The sequence below is a fragment of the Danio rerio genome, chromosome 21, assembly GCF_049306965.1.
Source record: "Danio rerio strain Tuebingen ecotype United States chromosome 21, GRCz12tu, whole genome shotgun sequence".
Classification (NCBI taxonomy): Eukaryota; Metazoa; Chordata; class Actinopteri; order Cypriniformes; family Danionidae; genus Danio; species Danio rerio.
The window spans coordinates 15,075,800-15,090,850 of NC_133196.1; the positions used below are offsets into that span (position 1 = coordinate 15,075,800).

Sequence of the window (15,051 nt, forward strand, 5' to 3'; positions counted from 1 at the left end):
ATCTTAAAACTCAAAGCATTTCATGAAACTCTTCTAAATCTTCAATTTAAAGTGAAGATTAAACTCTAACAAGTCTTTCTATTAACTTTAAACACCCAATATTACTTTTATTGTCAACATTTCCCTGTCTTAATTCAATCCTCCTAAAAGCATGCTGGGAACTACGTATCGCCTAACCAGGTAGTTGGAGCAACACAATTCTTTCATGTTGCCCCAACACAAAAAAAGTTAAATTAATGGTTTATAAATTTAAGTGGACCGAACATAAAGGAAATAAATTGGCCAAAGAAGTTGTTTCAGCTAATTTTGAACAGGTAGTTTGAACAAGCAGCAGTAATCATTTTTTTTAGTCTATACAGTAGGACATAAATCATTGTAAAAATTATTGACATATAAAAAAAATTCGACAAATTCTAATGTATCAAGAAACACTTTTAATGCTTAAAACCCCCAATTTCAAAGATCAAACGGTGTTTTCAAGCATCAAAATTTCAAAGGTCAAAAGAAGTTTTCAGGAACCAGTCATATGAGGATATTTCAACATTTCTTTGTTCTCCGGGGGCATTTGACAGTTTAGCAACATGTCACTTCTCTATTTAAAGAAAACCAAAAGCAGCGGCAAGGAGAAGACAAATGTGTTGAGCGAGAACTGAAGTTTCATAAACTTCACTTCCTCCCCCAGCGAAACTGCAGAATCTCAACGCAAATACAGTTCAGAATCCACATCCGCAGACACTGATACACACACTGATATACACACATAACTTTAAATGTTATTGCTTTACACTTCTACACATCCTAGACTTAAAACCAAATTTTTACTTGTAAAAATAAATGCTAACAACTTAAAAGCCACCTTGAGTGGTAAACTCAACATAGCAGTGGTTTATTAAAATGGAGGTGTGTTGCATTTTTTACGGTCTGGATCTATTTGATACTGAGGTATTTGATCTACTGTCTGATTTGCATTCTGGTTGTGCAATTCAAAACTGACTTCAGAATGGTTTTTAATGGCTTTTTCAATGTTTCATGGCATTTCTGAATTTGATTTAATTTTGACGTGACAGAAGTGGATGTTTTATCAAGAGGCAATGCAAAACTAAAGCAAGACACGTGGAAGGGTGGATGAATAAAAAAAGTATCCAGGAAATGCTTGTTTCCTACAAGAGCGAATCTCAAATCATTTAATGACAGATCGGCGCTCCACCTTACTTTTTACTCGACTTTCTTTCTCAACAGCTGTGACTCGACAGCTGCGGTCTGACCCACAAGACTTGTTCCTCAAAGACACAGGTAAGAAAAAGTATATATATATATATATATATACATATATGTAGTATTAAGTCATTTGGATTTTTAGCACAGCACAATTGTGCATTTAAGAACAGCATTTCTATCATTTTCCATTCATTTTTCTCAAACTAGAATGACATGTATCATTTAAAGTAAATCAAATGCATTATTGATGTAAAACAATGCTTAAATGTGATGTGAAACATTTGATTCTGTTACTAATCCTTGTTTAAATCATTTTTAAACTTTTTAAACCACTAACAGAGTTGACAATACAACATTTTGTGCATTGCCTCAAGAAGCTAACCTCAAACCAGAAACCACATGAAATGCCTAAAAGAGTATTGTATGTATATTAATCATATTATAGTTTTCAGAAAGTAAACGTAACAGAGTTGACATACAATTAATCTCCTTATTCTATATCAATGTTTTGTACAAAATGAATGTAATGTAATGTATTTTTTATTTAATGCCATGTCAGCAACCAAGGCTATTTTCATGGTAAGAAAATTCTAGTAATAAATATACAACTAAAAACAACAAACAAATGAATACATAAATTAAATAAGGATAACAATTCTACATTTTTGCCTGGTGTCACTTTGTTAAAAACATCCTTAACCCTGTAATTACCCCACCAAGAAAAACATGTTTGGGTTGCATTTTTTAACTACTAATGTCGCTAGTTAACATACTTAATGCATTTTTTTTTTCAACACATCCCATAATTTCTAAAACCTCTACCAAATGGTTGATATGTCGGTTATGGTAAAAGTACTGAGCTTATATAATATTAAAAATCGGAAAAAATGAAGTGTAAGACCAATTTATTTTGAAAATAATAAAAATAAAGCATTTTTGAATATTAAATCATCTTTATTTTTAGAAGTATGACATCAAATGTTTCAGATTCTCATTTAACAGGTTTTTTTTTTTTTTTTTTTTTTTTTTTTACAATAAAACCAAAATCAAGTGTAGTAGTGGAACAGGATTTTGTTTAATTTTTCTGTAAACCAACAATGCTTCGTGGTGTAAACCATTATTTAAATGAGTCATTCTTTAAATGACTTTAACAACTGAAGCGTTAAAAGCATGACGGTCTTGTTAAATGTGTGTACAAATTAATGAGAACAATAAATGACATGCCTTAATGCCTTCCAAAGTTTTCCGCCAGATGATGTGAAATCACTTGTAGCAGGTCACATGCTTTTTCTTTAAGTGCTTTTCAGATTATTGAGCCCTTTTATGATCAATGTAAAAAAGTTGACCAGAATGTAGCGACAAACACAAAATAATTATTTTTATTACTGAAATTACAAATAATACACAAAATAGATGTCTCATCAAAGCCCCTTAAAGTGTATTCTACAGTCTTCGGATTATTGCAAATGTTAGTTAATTCATTTAATCATTCATTTTCTTTTTGGCTTAGTATTAATCAGGGGTCGCTACAGCAGAATGAACCACCAACTTATCCAGCACATGTTTTATGGAGCGGATGCCCTTCCAGTTGCAACCCATCACTGGGAAACATCCATACACACTCATTCACACACATATGCTACAGTCAATTTTAGTATATTAACCTATAGCACGTGTCTTTGGACTGTGGGGGAAACCGGTGGAAACCTACGCGAACAAGGGGGGAACATGCAAACTCCACACAGAAAAGGCTCGTACCAGCAACCTTCTTGCTGTGAGGCAATCATGCTAGCATCTGCGCCACCGCATCACCTAAATTAAAATTAGTAGAGTAAAAACTCACAAAAATATGAAAATTAGACTTGCATTTGTATTTATTACACTGTTTTGTTTTTTATAAATAAATAAATAAATAAATAAATGTTTGATCTGAATATTGTCTTTAAGTACAGTATTAGACAAAAACAAAGATCTCTGATTGGTCATCAATAATTTACTGATTTGTGCGAGCAAAAGGGTGTCTCTGTTTATTTAAGCTGAACAGAGCAAGGAAATTTTCACAGTTTGTCTGATAATATTTTTTCTTCTGCGTAAAGTCTTAATTGCTTTATTTCGGCTAGAATAAAGCAGTTTTTCATTTTTTAAGACCATTTTAAGGTCAAAATTATAAGCCCCTTTAAGCTATATATTTTTTCGATAGTCTACAGAACAAACCATTGTTATAAAATAACTTGCCAAATTACTCTAACCTGCCTAGTTAACCTAATTAACCTAGTCAAGCCTTTAAATTTCACTTTAAGCTGTATAGAAGTTTTTTGAAAAAATATCTAGTCAAATATTATTTACCTTCAACATAAACAGAAATGGTGGGGGGGGGGGGGTGTTAATAAGAGGGCTAATAATTCAGGGCGGCTAATAATTTTGACTTCAACTTTAATTCTAAGCTTATACTTTATGACATTACAAACTAATTATTACTTCTAATATTATTTTGTATTATTATAGAACTTCTAATTGTGTAAACAATAACAAAACCGGTAATTCCACCAGAACCAAATAAAACCAAAGTAAAATCAGTGGTTATTAATAAATACTAAGTATTCAAATAATACATAACACTTATTAAAAGAATTCAAATAACTATAATTATTTGTATTTCATTATGCGTTAAGTTTGTGTTCATGTCAAATTATTACACGGCTTTCTAGATTCTGATTGGCCAGATGTGGCTCAAAAACAATTTGAATAGTTTTACAATAGTTTTTAATAATGTTATTTTCAATAGTTTTTAATAATGTTTTTTACAATAGTTTTTAATAATGTTTTTGGCAACACTTTTGAAGTTCAGGTCACAATTCAAGCTATTAACTACTGGCTTATTACCTGTCTATTATTAAGATATTAACTGTTCATTAGTTATGAAGTATTAACTTATTCTGCATCCCTAACCGTACCCCAAACCCAACTTCTACTGTATTAACCATTAATAAACAGCTAATTAGTCATTTATTAAGCTTGTAGTGTTAGTCGATGGTTAGTTATATCCATGAATTGTGACCTAAACTAAAGTGTTACGATATTGCATTCATTTATTTACTTTATTTACTACAACAAACACTAAATCCAGCTCGTGTCTCTCTTAATTTTGCAATAACAACCGGTTGGATCTACAGGCACAGAAAATGTACAGACTAGGGATTCTGGTTGAGAATCCAGACTCACTCCCTCTACTGGATGCTCGCATCATCCACAGGAAGGAAGAAAATGACATGGATACTGACCACTAACCACACTTTGACATTCATCAAAACAAACAAACAAAACAACACACTAATGCCCGCTTCTTCTACTTCCACAGCATGCTTATGAGCTACAACATAAGATACATTGCAAGGTGGACAAAAAGGCAATTTCTACCCCTCTTCATTTGTCTCCTGACCGCCAGCCTCATCTACAGTTTACTGCCATTAATTGGTGAACAGCATCTAAACAGCAGCAATGCATCATTCACAAACAACATCACCATCCTGTTGTGGCATTGGCCATTCGGCATGCGCTACAATCTTACAGGAGACGTGTGTCTGAGGGACTACAACATCTCTGGATGCATATTAGTGGACAATCAAACTCTATATGAGAGCGCTGATCTGGTGGTCTTTCATAATTTTGAACTGATGTTCCACAAACAGCAGCTTCCACTGCATCTTTATCGACCCGCCAAACAGAGGTGGGTTTGGCTTTCTTTAGAAGCTCCTCAAAACAATGGAAATCTGTCACCATTCAAGAACATTTTCAACCTGACCATGTCGTATCATCCTGGAGCTGACATTACTGTTCCCTATGGGAAGCTATTGTTGAGGACAAATCCAGGATTAGATGTTATCGTCCCAAAAAGTAAGAGGTACGAAGCCTGTTGGGTGATTAGCAACTATAAGAAATGGCACAAAAGGAGCGAAGTGTTCCAGGAGCTGACCAAAAGCCTAAACGTGCAATTGTATGGGAGTTTTGGCCAAAAACCCCTCCCGAAAGAGGCGCTGCTCCCAACAATCTCCCGGTGTTATTTCTACCTAGCCTTTGAGAATGTACAGTCTCCACATTACATCACAGAGAAGCTTTGGAGAAACGCTTTCCAGGCCAGGACGGTTCCTGTAGTGCTTGGACCACCTCGTACAGACTACGAAGCCGTCACACCTCCGAAATCCTTCATCCATGTTGATGATTTTAAATCCGTTAAGGCCCTGAGTGAGTATCTGAGAGGCCTGATTAAAGATCCAGAGAAGTATAATGAATATTTTAGCTGGCAAAAGAAGTATGTGGTTAAACTATATACAGACTGGAGGGAGAGACTGTGTAATATCTGTCCCATTAATGGACAATTTCCAGCTCAAAAGGTTTATGGGGATTTAGGAGCTTGGTAATGGGCATCTGGTATTTTAAGAGGACGTTCACATTTAATATGAAAATGTTTTTGTTTTGTAAATGCGAGATGCTGAGAAATGTGAGAGCAGTGGATTGATTTAAATGTTCATGCAAAATTGCACAAAAAAAAAAATCATAGACATATATACACACCGGCCACTTTATTAGGTACAACTTTCTAGTAGGTCTAGTAACTTTCTAGGTTGGACCCCTTTTGCCTTTAGAACTGCCCTAATCCTTCATGGCATAGACTTAACAAGATACTGAAAATATTTCCTTAGAGATTTTGGTCCATATTGACATTATAGCATAATACTGTCCAAATGTCACAGCAGAAATGGATACCCATCAAACCAGGCAATGTTTTTCCAATTTTCTATTGTTCAATTTTAGTGAGCCTGTGCGAATTGCAGCCTCTTATTCTTAGCTGACAGGAGGGGCACCGGTGTGGTCTTCTGCTGCTGTAGCCCATCCGCCTCAACGTTGGACGTGTTGTGCGTTCAGAGATGCTCTCGATTGCAACGAGTTACTGTTGCTCTTCTATTAGCTTAAACCAGTCTGGCCATTCTCCTCTGACCTCTGGCTTTAACAAGGCATTTGCGCCCACAAAACAGCAGCTCACTGGATATTCTTTTTTGGACCATTCTCTTTAAAGCCTAGAGATGGTTGTGCATGAAAATCCCTGAAGATCAGCAGTTTCTGAAATACTCAGGCCAGCCCATCTGGCACACGTTCAAAGTCACTTGAATTGTCTTCCTTTCCAATTCTGATGCTCAGTTTGAATTGCAGACCGCCTTGATCATGTATACCTGTCTAAACTCATTGAGTTGCTGCCATTTGATTGGCTGATTATAAATTTGCGTTAACGAGCAGTTGGACAGGTGTACCTAATAAAGTGGCCGGTGAGTGAATATAAAGGCAAGTTTGTTTGTTTGTTTGTTTTTTTAAATAAAATTTGAAACTATTTAACTTTTTTGTTAAATAAGTAGCAGATTCACTTCAATTCAATCCTTCATCTGGTTTTACGTGTATGAAAATCCCAGTGACAGGTATATTTAAGGATGGGGCTTGATGCATTTTCCTCCATTAAATCATACATTTTAGTTGATTTAAATCAATTGAATGTTGTTAAATTGTTACATTCTTCCATTGTATTTTGAGAACAATGCAATCCAGAAAACACAAGGCAACACAGCCAGAAGACCGCTGGCACAAGTCCCGGCTGAGTCAGTTTGCATGTTATACCCCTGTTCGCATGGGTTTCCTCCGAGTGCTCCAGTATACGCCACAGTCCAAAGACATGCGCTATAGGTGAATTAAATAAACTAAATTGGCTGTAGTGTGTGTTTGTGTGTGTGTTTGTGTGTGTGTGTGTGTGTGTGTGTGTGTGTGTGTGTGTGTATGAGCGTTTCCCAGTACTGTGTTACAGCTGGAAGGGCATCCGCTGTGTAAACATATGCTGGATAGGTTGGCGGTTCATTCCGCTGTGGCAACCCATGATGAATAAGGGAAATAAGCCAAAAAAAATGAATGAATGAATATTATGCATTCGAATTGGCATCAATAGCAGTCTTAGCATGTTTAAACGCTAAAGTGTAATTTAGGGTTAACATTTAAATACCCCCTTTTTACAAAGAAAAACAACTGAACGACAAAACCTTTAAGGAAAAATCAACAAAAAGGAAAATGAAGTGAAAATGAATGTGTGATGAGCCATTTTAGATTGCAACAGAGAACAGATTTTGTGCTTAAAATGGGAAATGTGGAGAATTTCTTTGGGTTTGAAAGCTGATCTACATTGAGGACATGAATGCAATGGTCAAACGTCCAACAGTGGGAATGTAAAAAATGTGAATGCTTTACATGAAGCTGTCTCACACATTTGTATAAAAAGCGTTGGCGAGCACCAGCATGTGCAAAATATGTGCAAAAAGTCATCACTGCAGAGGTCAGAGTGCCAAACTGAAACCACAAAGTACTAAAAACGGCTTCCTTTCCTGTCAACAAGCGGGTTCTGCCTGTGGCCAACAGGAACTCTCAAACAACGGAACAAACATGAACGCAGAGCTACTGAAACCTCAGTTTTAACAATAATAATTTAAAAAAATAAATAAATAAAAAAAAACAGGTGGGTAATTCATTTCAAGAGCTGACATGGAAAAAAACGCCAACATCAAACAGAACTAAAAATATCCATTGCATATAGGTTGTTAAACACTCACTCTTTCACGTTGTTGTTGACGAAAGTTGTGTCCAATTAAGAATTCATGTTTCAGAAAAATTTGACTTCAAGTCATCCTCAAATCATTAACAATCTAAGGAAAAATTTACATGTTATCAAATTTAAAATGGTCCCTTTTTAACTTAAGTTAAATATTTGTATTGTGCTGTGTCTAAAGTGTGATTTGCTCAATGTAAATGTAGGCTAATATGCAACGTAGCACAGTTTACAAGACGTTTCATTGATATTGTTCGGCGGTTGAACAGTAGATTATCTGCGATTATCTGAGACGCGATACTTTTCATACTGTTTTTCTTTATAGTTCACTCAAAAATGATATATTTACTCTATTTATTCATTGAGGTAATGTTGGTTTTATATTCACATTCAGACTGTCCCATTAAAATAATTTCAGAAAAATGTCCTTTGCTAATTCTAAATAGTGAAATCATATTAGCAGTCAAAGTACAACATTGTTCAGTCCAGGAGCAGACAGGGACTAAAAATCAGCCCTGGCATTGTAGCCACACCAGCCCACATTACCACACCGACACAGCCCCACCCAAAGACACGCACATTCACAACCTATATTGGTGTACAGATGGTAAAATTATGTAAGCAGTACCTATTTAAGATATATTTAAACATTTAATGTATGTGACTGAAAGAAAAACAACACATTTATATATGCAATTATGTCATTCATTTTCTTTTCGGCTTAGTCCCTTTATTAATCTGGGAATCGCCAACTTATTCAGCTTATGTTTTACACAGTGGATGCCCTTAAAGCTGCAACCCATTACTGGGTTACCCAATTCCCAATTGGCCTACCCAATTCACCTATAGCATGTGTTTGGCCTTGTGAAGGAAACCAGAAGGAAACCCACCCGAACATGCAAACTCTACACAGAAACACCAACTGACCTAGATGAGGCTCAAACTAGCGACTTTCATGCTGTGAGGTGACAGCACTACCTACTGCGCCACTGCACTACCCCCTTTTGAGACTAGTTCAGTAAATTTTATGCATTTGGCAATGTCTGACTTGACTGCCTATCCCTTTTTATGGTCCATCTCTGACAATTAGCTTGTGTTGCACTTACTGTTTGTTTGACATTCTTGCCAGATTTACATTACGTCTGCGTAACCTCAGATTGGGTCGGCTCATCTCGAAACCAGCCGGTTGTTGCTGATTGAGCCAATGCTTAACATTTACTATTATTCTTACTATTATCACCATCATCATCATCCTCATCATAATATTCAGATCTCGCAAGAGATAAAAGCTGCCTGCATTTAAAAAACAATACATATGAAAAAAATAAAAATAAAAAAATATCCACCCCTGGTTCAGTCATCTAAATAGTGCTGTTTGTTTTGAAGTCATACTTGAGGCTCGTAGCCAGCCTGGTGAAAGGGCTAGTTCTTTTTTTCTCAAAAAAGTGGACCTTTTTGCAGTTATATGCCTCATTTTCTATTTAATTAAGAGATTTAAATACTGAATTTTAAGCACTAGGGCCTATATTTTTAGCTGAATTGGCTGAATTGGAATAGGTCATGTCCCAGAGGCTGGAAGTGACCAAAACCTCTCTAGAACCAGCTAAAACCACTCAAACAGCCTAGGTCAATTTAAGCTGTTTTTTTTTCAGTAGAGATGCTTGTTTGTTAATTTATTTTTTACTTTTATGACATTAAATAATAGTTCCTAGCAAAATTATAACTTGAGATACAAGAATTAAAACAATGCTGGTTTGTTTCAGCTAAAATTGAAGTACCAGCAATAGTTTTAGTGACTTAAATTAGCAGACACACAATGTCATAGGACATTTATATTAGGTTAGATTCAGGTCACCAGCTTCTAAGGACAATGTTATTTTGAAGTCCAATGATTACGTGAAATGACGTTGACGTTTTGTTGATTTCATGTTCTTGTTGAAAGGGACCAAAATCCAACATTGAGCCAAAATATTAAACCAACGTCATATTGACATTTTTTCATCAGGTATGGCAACCAAAAGCCAACATCTGGTAGACATCATAGTGGTAACGTCCACACAACGTCAAACTGTAACATCATTAGACGTTGACATTTAGCTTTAGGTTGCGTTGCAAAGTAACCAAACTACAATGTCTGTCCAATGTTGGATACTGATGTCAACCCGATTTTCATTTCCAAACAAAATGCAATGTGCCATGAAGGGGTACAACCTCAAACTGACATCATGTTGACGTCCTGTGCCTGCTAAGGAAGTCCTGAACCAATACCAGTTATAACGCCAAGGTACTACCTGCTTGAAACAGATGCGAAACACAAAAGTGACTGTCAATGAAAAATGTTTTAATTGCTACCTAAAAGTTATTGTAAGAGTTGACAAGAGCAGAGTTTCAATAAATTATCAAATATGGCTTTAATTTACTGCGGGTGAGCATGCATGAATTGAGACATTGAAAGATAAGGCACATGACCTCCACAGAGAGGCTTTCAAACTGGCAGCATATTTATGTAAAACCACCCTGACAAAGAGTACATCTAGAGGCATTTCACTTGGAGATGGGAGAGTGCAAGCATTTAGAGAGGTGAAAAAGAACAGTGACTAATGTTCTTGTCAAATCATTTGATAAAAGTTCTCCAAATCGTAATAAAAAAAAATCCATCACGTCATTAAAATTAAAAAAAAAAAAAAAAAAGGAAAAAAGAAAAAGTCAAATTTAAATTTCATCAAGTCTTGAATTTGCTGCCAGTTCACACAAATACGAGTAAACTACAAAGTTATGGAGACAAATATGGAAATATACTTTGGTAAATCATCAAATATCAAACGTTTAAGACAAATATATGTACATAAAAACCGATACATGAGCAAACATTGTTAAAAACAACTATAAAAATGAGCCTATGACTTCATGTGCAAACGCAGTAGTTCAACAAAGCACTCATAACACAATAATCCATCAGGTTGCTAGTGTGAATGGTCAAAACCAGACACTAAACAATAAAGTGTCTCAAGGCACGTATGGAAAGAACCAAATGAACAGATGCAGTGTTACAAAAAAAAAAAAAAAGAATAATAAGCATGGCTGATTTGATCCATAGCTTGGCTTGGAGCTTTTCTATAAACTTTAGTGAGCACCTGGAGCAAGTTAGCTGGTGAGATGACCCACCAAACCAGGGTGCAAGCCGTTTTTGAAGACATCTGGTCGGTGGAGGGATGGCATGTATAAGGCAGGGGCTCCTCCAGGATGGGCTGGTCCAGGATAGCCTTGACCTGGGAGCACAGTGCCACCCATGTGGGGTGGAGGTGGTGGACTCTGCTCGTAATACTGTGCTTCAACACACTCGTCATCAAAGGGCAAAGCTAGACGCTTTCCCTTCTGTCTACGGTTGCAGAACCATACACGCACTACCTAGAGAAAAGCACATTGTTAAAGTCAAACAGCTTCTAGAAGGTGAAAAATGCTTCACAGACTTTGAGGCGTGCTTACATCTCTCTCCAGGCCTAGATCATCGGATATGTGCGTTATCTCCAGAGTGTTGGGTTTGGGGCACTTCACGAAGTACGACTCTAGAGCAGAACGGACTGTGCCTTCCAAGCTGGTCCTTCGTTTTCTTTTTCGCGTGTCGACAAACACCCGTTCAATTTTGTACATCTGAAAGATAAATTGAAATAACATTAAGCTCAAAATTAAGCTTGTTTGACATAAATCTTTTGATAAAACCAAAGGTTAAGAGTAACAAATAAATTTTTTGCAAGTACATGGAATCATTTATGTTGTTGGCCAATCAATGCAATAAGTGGTCATTTGTTTTAGATTATAGCCTGTACAACAAATATACTTGATATGCTAGTGTGAAGATTTGTTTTCTCGTGTGAGAAAATGTAGACCACTCAACATTGTCATACACTTAAGAGTATTATACCAAAACATTTTTTCACAGTTTGTGTTTGATGTGCATAAGGGTTTCATTATGAGACATTCAACCTCCACACTAAAAATTGAATGGTGACTTTAAATGTATTTTACAACTGCTAAATGTCAAGAGTTCAGATGCAAAAACCTCTAAATGGCATCTAAAATTCTTAAATCAAAATTTCTCAGGTAGGTTCAGTAACTTTACTAATAAGGCAACGAATAGGTTCTTTTCGTTGCATTTTAAATGAACCCTGTTAAAAAAAAAAAAGAAAAAAGAAAAGAAAAAAAAAAACTGCTTAAACCAGCCTAAGATGGTTGGCTGGTTTTCTCTGTTCGACCAGCCTGGCTTCAGAGTTTTGGCCATTTCCATACAGTCAGACTGGAAAATGACCAGCTATAACCAGCCTAACCAACCTAGTTTAAGCTGGATTCCCAGCCTGTCTAATCTGGTCAAACTGGTTTTAGCTGGTCATTTCCCAGCCTGACCAGATAAGACCAGGGTGGAATTGGCTAAAACCAGTCTGGAAAGGGTCAAAACTTCTCAAAAACCACGCTGGTTGACCAGCTAAAACCAGCTAACCATCTCAGGCATGTAGCCAGCCTGGTGAAAATGTGTTTTTTTTTTCTTCATTTTTTTTAGTAAAATTTGGACCTTTTAGCAGTTATTCGCCTCATTTTCTATTTAATTAAGAGGTTTAAAAATTAATATTTAAAAATTAAATATTAATAAAATCACTTTTTTAAAATGCAAATTACATTTATCAATAGAAAAAAGGAATCTGTTAAAGTTTTAAGTTAAACACTGTAGCCGAGTTACTTATTAGGCAAATAAACTGGCCAGCACATTCCATCTCCTCAGGCAGAATTTGGCCATTTGAATAATAAAAATGACATTAAAAATAAAAGCACTTTGATTTTTCCAGCCATTGTAAAACAAATAAATTCAAGGATAACAATAGGCAAATAAGTATTCAAAAGTGGCCCATATTAAAACTGATTTGGTGCTTCACACCTTTTTATTGGCCAATTTTTGTTTCAAGTACAAGATCCAAGATTTAGAATAAAAGTTGTTTGTAAAAGGTTTTCCCCATTTAAAAACATTAAGTAGTGAAAGATGACCCCACTTACATCAGATTGTATGTTTTCTTGCTCAACTGGATGTTGGACTGATGAAAAATAAGTTTGCATTGGCCAAAACTGATTAGCTAAAGTTGCACTGATGTGACGGTCAACAGAGGATTCGGCTTGGTCTTAAAGCATTTTTTATTTTCTCTGTTTATGATGGTGTGGCAGTAAAAATAGGACAAATGAGCTCATGTAAAGCTCATGTAGATTCTGGACCTTTGTCATTGAGAGGTGGGTCTTTAGAACCACCTGAACCCCCCTCTGCACACGGACCTGCATCTTGGGCTGGTTTAAGCCAGATATTTTTCCATCAGGAAATAGATGAACAAAGGAGGTTAAAAAAAATGTTAATTTACAGAGAAAAAAAAATTAGGTGGCATTTAGAGGCTTTTTAGTCTGAACTTCATATATAACCTGGTGTTGTGTAATTTACTGATCAAAAAAACATTCCTACATTATTTTGTATGACACAGTATACAGTGTTATTCAAATTGGAATTTAGCTCATTGTTAAACTGGTTAAATGAACAGGAATAAACACCCCACGATGAATTTAATGCTATAGCCTACTGCATCAGGTACCAAATACAGTTTGTAAAACACTCATAACAACACTAAAAACACAGTAGCTATGTGAAACACGCACACAATACAAACGCACTCAGGATGCACAGGAAACTGCTAGCACATAACGCACAAGTTCATTGACAGGCCGTCGGCAGTTAGCGCCCCCTGTTGTTATAAAGTGTACTCACATCCTGAGGGTTCTCGGAGTTTTCGGCCTCGTTCAACCACCTCTGCAACAACGGCTTCAGTTTGCACATGTTCTTGAAACTAAGTTGGAGAGCCTCAAAGCGGCAGATTGTCGTCTGACTGAACATTTTGCCTGAAACAGAAAACACAACCTGTTTAAAGTTTAAACAACTTCATATACAATTACTGAAACCGTTTGAGACCATGAACTCACCATACAAGTTTCCAAGCGCGAGTCCCACATCTGCCTGCGTGAAGCCCAGAGTGATGCGCTTGTGTTTAAGCTCTTTCGCAAACTGCTCCAAATCTTCAGTAGTCAGAGTCTCCTTAAAAGAAGACGTTAATTGCAAAACTATCAAGTTGCGTTCACGCTAAAGCAATAGTATAAAACTAAAAGCAAAACCTCACCTCTTCCTCAGAATCACTGCATCCTCCACTGGAGGACCCACTGCTCCGGGGTGCACTTTGCGCTTGAGCTGAGGGAATGTTTTGCGCGGTGCCTCCGCTAAAAAATCCTGGGCTTCCGAACCCATTTCCAGGGGGAGACGGAGACAGAGATGGGGATGAAGCGGAGGGAGTTGGGGGAGCTTGGGAAATATTAGCTTGGGCCGTAATTTGGGACAGTCCAGGCCAGAAATTAGGGTTCCATGGCGTGTAGTAGTTCACCCCGGTGGGGACGGAAGATGTTCCAGCGGTGAGGTGATATTGTGACGGCGGCTTGTTTTCTTCATTCCCGTATTCTTCAACATCTTTCTCGGTTTTGACCTCAGATGGCATCTTAATTTGCTCTCTAGTCTCGCCGATAGGAGGGCTGATGTTCGCCGGCTGAGTGGCGGCCGTCGCTCCTGCAACCTGCCCAGTGAACTCGGGGGCCGCAAACGGGTACCAGTGTTTGGGCTGCGTAAAGTCGCCACCTTGCAAATCGTTCGTTTTAAAATCGCCTGAAAATGGAAAGAAGGTCTGGGCTGTCGCGGGGGTGATTCCGTTGAAATGGGCCTTGTTAAAAATCAGACTTGGATCCTGAAGCATACCGTGCGCAAACTGCAAGGACGCTCCGCCAAGTCCATCCAGGCCCGCGGCTTGAGGATACATGGCCCTGTTGACCTCATAGGGTCTGCAGTCTGCTGCTGTTGGGCTCTGCGCTCTCTCCGTCATCTTTCCGCTAAAAAGGTTGTTGAGATTTCAAACAAGAAAGCGTAAAGACTGCTGGTTTGATAATCAATAAACGTCGATCAGTTGCTCCATCCCAGGATGATCCAAACAGACTAAACTCAGATTGCGCGTCTCAGTATCAGCCTGTGTGGAAATGTGCGCAGTCCTTGTGTGGCGGCCATCAATCAGAATGGGCCAATAATTCACCACCTCCAACTCTTCCCAATCTCAGCTCTGATCCTGGCCCACACA

General features: G+C 37.2%; 2 protein-coding genes across 7 annotated transcripts; one reads left to right on the plus strand and one right to left on the minus strand.

The window, feature by feature from the left end:
* The first annotated feature begins 710 nt into the window (after positions 1-710).
* On the plus strand, positions 711-10,546 carry fut7 (fucosyltransferase 7 (alpha (1,3) fucosyltransferase)). 3 transcript variants are annotated; one of them, XM_073934798.1, is made up of 3 exons: positions 711-942; positions 1,240-1,293; positions 4,577-10,546. In XM_073934798.1, the coding sequence occupies exon 3, from the start codon at positions 4,578-4,580 to the stop codon at positions 5,634-5,636; it is 1,059 nt and encodes a 352-aa protein (XP_073790899.1). In that variant the 5' UTR covers positions 711-942; positions 1,240-1,293; position 4,577; the 3' UTR covers positions 5,637-10,546.
* On the minus strand, positions 10,176-15,035 carry pou5f3 (POU domain, class 5, transcription factor 3). Of its 4 annotated transcripts, none has more exons than XM_068215772.2 (5): positions 14,056-15,035; positions 13,862-13,970; positions 13,650-13,780; positions 11,342-11,506; positions 10,176-11,259 (listed from the first exon to the last, which is right to left on the minus strand). In XM_068215772.2, the coding sequence occupies exons 1-5, from the start codon at positions 14,800-14,802 to the stop codon at positions 11,215-11,217; spliced, it is 1,197 nt and encodes a 398-aa protein (XP_068071873.1). In that variant the 5' UTR covers positions 14,803-15,035; the 3' UTR covers positions 10,176-11,214.
* Positions 15,036-15,051: the final 16 nt, after the last annotated feature.

Bases quoted from the DNA above. Each gene is read 5' to 3' on its own strand.
- fut7 (XM_073934798.1), top strand. From the start codon at position 4,578: ATGCTTATGAGCTACAACATAAGATACATTGCAAGGTGGACAAAAAGG.
- pou5f3 (XM_005161103.6), bottom strand. From the start codon at position 14,802: ATGACGGAGAGAGCGCAGAGCCCAACAGCAGCAGACTGCAGACCCTAT. The intron at 13,781-13,861 runs GTGAGTTCATGG...TTTCTGTTTCAG, and splicing joins CGCGCTTGGAAACTTGTATG to GCAAAATGTTCAGTCAGACG. The intron at 11,507-13,649 runs GTGAGTACACTT...TTTATCTTTCAG, and splicing joins ACTCCGAGAACCCTCAGGAT to ATGTACAAAATTGAACGGGT.